Source organism: Oryzias melastigma, linkage group LG7 (genome assembly GCF_002922805.2).
Source record: "Oryzias melastigma strain HK-1 linkage group LG7, ASM292280v2, whole genome shotgun sequence".
NCBI classification, from domain to species: Eukaryota; Metazoa; Chordata; class Actinopteri; order Beloniformes; family Adrianichthyidae; genus Oryzias; species Oryzias melastigma.
The window spans coordinates 22,120,241-22,127,808 of record NC_050518.1 but is presented as its reverse complement, the minus strand read 5'-3'; the positions used below and the strand labels follow the sequence as shown (position 1 = coordinate 22,127,808).

At 36.7% G+C, this 7,568-nt stretch overlaps 2 protein-coding genes across 3 annotated transcripts in view; both read left to right on the top strand.

The window, feature by feature from the left end:
- The window catches only part of LOC112159484 (P2Y purinoceptor 1), a 2,316-nt gene extending 1,001 nt beyond the window's left edge, over positions 1-1,315 (top strand). The window contains exon 2 of the mRNA XM_024293575.2: positions 101-1,315. Within this exon, the coding sequence (XP_024149343.1) occupies positions 101-536 (436 nt within the window). The 3' untranslated portion in view covers positions 537-1,315. The remainder of the gene's footprint in view (positions 1-100) is intronic.
- A 4,048-nt stretch (positions 1,316-5,363) lies between these two features.
- Positions 5,364-7,568, top strand: part of LOC112159541 (P2Y purinoceptor 1-like) — a 6,613-nt gene continuing 4,408 nt past the window's right edge. For both annotated transcript variants that reach the window (XM_036212891.1, XM_036212890.1), the window contains exon 1: positions 5,364-5,943. The gene's annotated coding sequence lies outside the window, so the exon portion shown is untranslated. The remainder of the gene's footprint in view (positions 5,944-7,568) is intronic.

Sequence of the window (7,568 nt, the reverse complement as noted above, 5' to 3'; positions counted from 1 at the left end):
TTGTTCAAAGTTTCCCAGATGTCTTCTTTCTCAAAACAAATGCAAACAAGTCTGGCTGCTTTGACACCACCGTCACGGAGTATGTTGAGGATTACATGAGGTACAGCCTGGGGTGGACTTTCACCGGCTTCGTTATCCCGTCTGTCATCACACTGGGCTGTTACGGACACATAATTGTTGTTCTCTGCCGCAAAAATAACGTGGATAAAGCGTTAAAGGGAAGAACCCTGAAGCTGATGATCGTCTTGATCGTTCTCTTCTCTGTTTGCTACATTCCCTATCATGTCTTCAAGAATTTAAACCTCTGGTCAAGAGTTCTGCAGAAACAAGACAAATGCTTCAGATGGTTCAATGGGGTCTACATCACACATCAGATGTCTCGGGGTCTCGTGTCTCTGAACAGTGCTCTAAATCCACTGGTTTACCTCTTCGTCAGTGAGGACATAGCTGTTCAGATCAGAAAACTGCACGATGGATTTCGTCGACTTTCCTCTATTCTGTTCACTAATGGTCAAAACTATCCTTTGTCTGTCTAAAATGTTTGACTGTTTTGTTTTCTCTCCTTCTGCAGATCAAAAACCTGTAATTATCACTGAAGTTAACTGCTGGATCGAGCAGAAAAATCTTTAACACTTTACTAACTGTAAAAGTCTGTTCATGGAATGACACAGCAAGCCAGATTCCAGAACAAACTTCACCCAACAAACTAGTCTTATTGACGTTTATACTGATGTATTAGCAGGTTATTACTGTAAGGTTAAGAAAATGCAATATTATAATTGTTATAAATATTAGTGTGTGGACGATAAAATCCCGGATTGTTCTGATGGTCCGATTGACTCCGATTGGTCTCAGACGTGTGGCGTTTTTGAGTATCTCATCGTTTGGTACAAATGACTGGTTTGTTTAGCTTCTCTTTTTTTTAAGGAAACCAGCAGTACTTTAGATTGTAAAGATTTCAAAAGAGGCTCTAAACTACTTTTTTTCAAGAACAACAGCCTAAAACTCAAATGTCTATTAAGCCATTTTGTAACAGTGCAGAATGAAAGATAGCTGCACTCAAGATAATAGATTTATTTAATCCTGGTGACATATCAGTGACTGATAAGAATATCCATATAAATTAATATTATATGTGAATCAAGGCTTTAAGCTTCCTTTTGTGTTTCCTTGTTTAGGTTGTGTTTTTTTGTTGTTGTTGTTCTTAAATTGTTTTATTTTATTTAAAATATTACATTCTAATGTATTTGTTCATAAGTTCTCGATGCTCTCTGCTCTATGATAAATATGATCAAATACTGACACCTTGAGGACAATCGAGTAAATGTTCAAAGTCATGAAATAAACATGTTGGATGATTGATGCTGTTTGTTTATGTGCACTGAGATAAACGTCATCAGAGAACAAATGTTCTCTAATTCTCTTCCTCTTGGAATAACCTGACAATATTTAAATTCAACAATAACATATTTAACAGTTTTAATCCCTGCAACAGACTGGCAACTTGTTCAGGGTGTACTCCAGCCCAGCCCAACAGCAGCTGGGATAGGCTCCAGCAACCCTGTGACCCTAAAGGGATTCAGTGGGACTGGAGGATGGATGAATGGATGTTTTTAATTCAATTCAATTCAATTCAATTCAATTTTATTTATATAGCCCAAAATCACAAAGGAATTTGCCTCATTGGGCTTCAAAATATAAACAATTGTTAAAAGCTAAACAGACTAAATAAAACTGGTTATCCCTGCCCTTAGACCCTCCGTCCCGGTAAGGAAAAACTCCTAAAAAAACCTGAGTCAGGAAAAAAAGAAGAAACCTTAGGGATTCCCACATGAGGGAGAGATCCTATCCCAGGACGGACAGGCGATACAGGAACTGTTAAAGAAAGATTAGCTTCTACAACTACGAATCTAAGAGTTCATTCAGATAAAGCTGAGGGACGAGTGATGATTAAGTCCACAGTCAAGATGAAGCAGAAGTGAAGTCCACGACCAGGAGCAGGAGGACAGACGACCCAGCAGGAATCACTCTCACTTAGAGATGTGGGATGGTGTTGGGGGCGTGGTCCACGGCCAAGAGTGGGAGCGTGGGCGATCCACCGGGGATCTGAAATCTCTCCCGCTCCCAGAGGAGAGTATTATGTCTACAGCAGGGGTGGGCAGACTTTCTTACTGGTGGGCCACAAAGGGTTCTAAAGTTTGCCAGAAAGGCCGGACCAGGAGCAGATTTATGGTGATTCACCTCGTAAAAGTAGAAAATAACATGAGATCTGGATGAAAACATGCCGTAATCTTGATTGAAATGACTTTAAAACAGAACATTTTGGAGTTTTTATTTCAAAACTGTGGTTTTTGATCTCATTGTATTGCCATTTTCGCCAATAGGATGATGTCTTTAAGGGAAAAACTCAAACTCAGGGAAATGCTGCGTTCATGGGGTAATGGAATAATCTGAAAAATTACCGTTCGACTTGAAAATCCAACATGAGTATAGGAAAAACAACAAACCTTCAAACACTAAATGAATGCAAAATAACTTTCTGCACCTCAGTGTGCCATCTGGGGGAAGACACCTGAACTACAAGGAAATAAAAAAATTATTACAGTTAATCAAGATCTTTATTCCAGTTTGGTGGGCAGATTAAATAGTGTAAAGGGCCACATGTGGCCCCTGGGCCGTAGTTTTCCCACCCCTGATCGAGAGGGTCAGTTGTTCCTGACTCTATTAATATGGTTTTACTTCTACTTCTACACCAACAGAAGTCTGTGTAGACGTAGAAAAAAATGCTGACAAAAAAATTGTGGTAGACGACATGAACCACAATGTCATTTTGAAAGTAACAAATGCCATTGAGAAGAGCAATTTCGCAAATTAATAGGAAAGTTGCAAAAGACTGTGGGTAACCTTAAACTGACTTAAACAGAGGATTGTGCAAAGAAACAAATTTAGAAGATTTCTCAGTTAATCTAAGTTTTGGATCTTGATGATGATATTGAAACTATATTTATTAAAGCTTTAACTGCCTTTTGGGCGGATACGGGCTTTCTGTGGGTGAGAAATGACAAAAGCCTGTATGGAGTACATAGGTGTCTCGTGTATCGGAGCAAAGCAAGAAAAACAAGCTGCTTTTTCTGTTTCAGAATCAGCTGATTCAAAGGAATTATGGCAAGAAAAAAAGCCAGTAATTTATGTGCCACTGTGACATTATAAGTGTTTTGGGGTTAACTACGGTGGCCCTGAAGGTCAGATCACACAAACAAATTTGTCAACACAAACCATTATAAAGATCTCAATAACAATTAAACAAGCAAAAAAAATAATAATAATAAACAGCATTCAGTTTAGAAATAAAAAAAAAATGTCAAAAATCAAAACGATTAAAAAAAAAATTTCAAAAATCAAAACGAATTTCTCTCTGCCTTGCTGTCAACCATTTAACATTTTTCAAACTGTACATTTTTATTGTATAAACCATATAAATTTAGTAGTCTATAATTATTGTTGAACTGCCTCTCAAATAAAGGGCTTAAAGTTTATCAGTTTGTGAGTTAATCATTTTCAAGTCTTAATGCTGATATTGATAGCAAATATAAAGGAAAGGGACCATGTAAAAGTGCTGAATTAAATGCATTTTGGTTGAAAAAGTGGAAAAAAAGTTAGACGTACCGGTACAACCAGTGCAAAAATGTAGTCTAGAGCCCTGTATTATACAGTATGTCATCACAATGTAGTGTGTACAAAGGGGGCTTGTTTACACAGGAAGTAGACGTCCAGAAATAGAGCGGTCCAAGCCAGGCAAAAATGACCTTTTTTCCAGTTAAGGTTTTCTTAATTAATTTATCCTCTTTGGGACACATTTGAAAATAAGCTATAACCACCTTGATTTTTCCCTAAAATCCAATATGGTGGCCAGAAATCCAATATGGCTGCCCTCAACATTTCAATGTGCAGCAAACCTTTTTCTGGGTCACTTTAAGTGTTTGTTAGTCCTTTATTTCCAACAATGCATACAAAGTACATGGTAAAACACAAGAAAACAATGGAAATTTTTTATATAAATTATAAATAAAAATATTACACCACAATTTTGTAGTTCGAAATGGAGTGGGAAGAAGTCAAAAAAACTTTTTTTTAATCCTACCCCCTAACAATATATCTTAATTTTGATCTTTAATATAAACTATTTCAGAAACAGAAATTAACTACCCTTTTTTCCTTTTTTCATCAAACATCTGTCCATATAATCAAACACACACAAAGATCTACACACAAACACGTACATGTATACAAAAAAACAGCTTTACCATTCACATGCTCTCCCTTCCCATGTACACAAATGTACACAAACAGATACAAATATGATACTAATCTATCAAACAGACCCATCAAAAGTAGTCAGTGACATCTCCTTGATTGTCAAAACAACGTCATAGCAGCGCAATGACTAAAGAATTCTTTATTTGATAGGAAACCCACATTAGCTGCATATCTTACACTATCTCTTTTGTCCTTCAACCTTCTATTATCCTGAACGTTTTCTTACTCAGAAACTATACATTTAAAGACCCACTCCAGTGAAAGTTGTGAAGTGATGCTGCGTGTGATTTGGGAACTTGCAGGAAAAACTGCCGTCTAGTAAAGGGAAATTTTGTTTTTTAGTGTGATCAATTTCAGCACAATGGGAAAGTAAATGTTTCACGTGTTACAAGTGACTTGGAACGTAACGTGTCATTACTACGAGTGTTTCATTACTGAAGTATGTTTTTATGTGATTTTTTCATAAAATAAACTTCTAGTCAAGCCTCACATCATCAGATTAAAGGATACCCAATCACAACTGAAAAAAAATAGAAAAAGAACTGAAAACAGGCTCACAGCATGCAAACCTGCAAAGTACCGCATTAAAGCAGTGATTTCATTGGAGCATTATTTGGTAAGTGTTGTCACATTTTCAGTTGTCACTTGTTCAGCCATGCTAACTGTAGCACCCTCGAGGAATTAGCATGAGCACGGTGGTTTTAAAACAGGGTTTATTCGGTCTTCACAACCTCTGAGGAATGACAGCAAAGAAACACAAAAAAACATCAAAATCAGTTCTTAAGCTTACAATATACAAAAACTTAAATTGAATACAAAAATATAAGCACACAAACTGGCATCAACAAGGGGCTAATTGCTCATTTTCTTTCTTTTAGTTGATTCTCCAATGTTTATTGACGTTGCTGTGATCAATACATTCAATCATTGGTTTCTCAGAGTTCTTGATAAAATAATCAAAGCTAACATCAAAATGCTCTTTCATTGATTTACAATCCTTTCCAACTGCGGTCAAATGAGCCGCCGTTCACATTTCCGTGGTCACATCAAGAAGCTCCGTGGAGTCTGGTGGAGATTTTCCAGCGTTCTCAGTCCTGCTACCGTAAGTATTGGATGAAACTCACACCAAAAATCCAGTGATGCTGATTTGACCACAGAAATGTTATACTGATCAGCTACTCTCATATTGTTTGTTCAGTGTTCCTAGTATAAAAAAAAAACAATAAATAAAAACTTTAATAACAAAAAGAAAAGTATTATAGAATGTGCTTGACTCTAGTTAATGAACACAATTTTGCAACTACTACCTCTAAACTCAGTTTCCTCTACTGAAAAATGTGCCACTATTTTCGTCATTGTTGATTGTTTAAAAAAAACGCAACTTCCTGTCCTTTCTTCGTTTCGCAGCAGCTCTGTTTTCGCCTTGACCTTGCTCTTCACTCCACCTCCAACCGTCTGGTCAGTCTATGCGGGCGAGCCGTTGGTTCATCTTAAACAAGCTTATTTTGTTCTCTGGGCATCAGGAAGGAGAGGTGAGAAACAAAAGAAATCAATACACAAATTGAAAGCTGCAGTGTGTGTTTCGGTGACTCGGATGAAGCACTCGGCGGGACTGTGAGACTAATGGTGAGTTATAACAGACTGGAGGCATGTAGGAAACACTCACATATGTATCTAGTGTGCTTTTCTTTTGTGAAGACACTCCGTGCCGGAAGCTTCATAAGATTTTAATATTTGAAATCACAGATCTCTCTGGTGAACTTTTTAACACTTTCTGTAAGTATCAATCATAGCATCTGTGTTGGAAACCATGAGTCGCTGGCCTGTTGTGAGCACTAAAAGTTCCCCTTTTATTGAGTAATATTGTCTATTACGCAATTTAGGTTTCAGCTACAAAAAATGCTTTTGTTTCAACTTTCATGTCCGACCACTTTTCCCTCTATTCTCTGTCTAATACTCAACCGAAACAGTCATTTTTGATTAAGAAGGAGATAAACAGTAAATAGCAGAACAGACTCTTGCCTGGTATGCCATGTTTTACTAGGGCTGTGGATCATCACTTAGGTGGCGATCCGATTCGATTCACGAATCAAGAGCAACGATTCACGAGTTGAACCACGATTCTTACTTTTTATTATAATGTTTATTGCTATGTGTTTATCTATTTACTAGATGGATAAAAATTGAAATTATTTGTATTTAATCATCATTTATACCTTTATTTAGAACAGGTGATCAGAATCAACTAAACTGATTCAGATAAAAAGACATTTTTTTGTCATTTTAAAGTTTTTCTGTTTTTCAATCTTCTGGTTCAGCAGTAAAACAACATAAAAAGGATAAAAATCACTTTTATTTTGGGTCATTTAACAACAAAACCAGAAAATGTTCTACACAGTTTGTTTTATCTTCAAAGTTCTTCAATATTTTACGTTCTAAGCCTCACATATTGCTGCAGAGCTCCTATGAAAAGTCTTTTTTTTCGCAGCAGAATCAGCTGATTCACGTTGATTGCATCCACCTGTTTCTTCAGAATAAGTTGGAGTTTCGTTAATTACGTCAAATGTTGAAGAGCTATCAAAACCAAAATAATGTAAACTCTGGAGCTAAAGCTCCGATGCTAAAGTTAATTCATTTTTTCAGAAGTTATGTCTGTGAGCGGAACTTCAGTCTCAGTTTCTGAACAGAAAAAAGCTCTCGCTAGTTTTACTTTGAAAACCGGAAGCTTCACAGTCACGAAGATGTGTTTACTTCCTGTGGAAGTAAGGCGGCTCTTTAGGCTTTATTTTAGTTCGTAGGCTTAAAATCCGACATTTCTCCTAAAAATACATCTTCCCCAATTGATATTTTGATCATCTTTAACTACAATTTACTACATTTATAAAGATCGCAAATCAGCGATCTTGGACGTCGCGAATAACCGTACTCGAAATTTTGGGAGCAGATCGCGAATACCCGAGCCCCCGGATACTCGTTGCAGCCGTATGTTTTACACTGTAATTTACAGTTTGATGAATGAGGTCTCTGATCTGTTGTAAATAGAGACAGATTGTTGTAAAGAAGGCTCTGACAGACAACTGCAGAGATGGTGTCTGTGAAATCAATGGTTGTGACAACAACCCAGAAGGAGCCATATAGCCTTCCTTGACCCTTTAGAAAATAAGACACCGATTTGTATTTATTTGAATGTTTCTATTATGATAAATTATTCAATTTTTTTTTACTTTTTTTTTGTCATTGGTAAAACATAA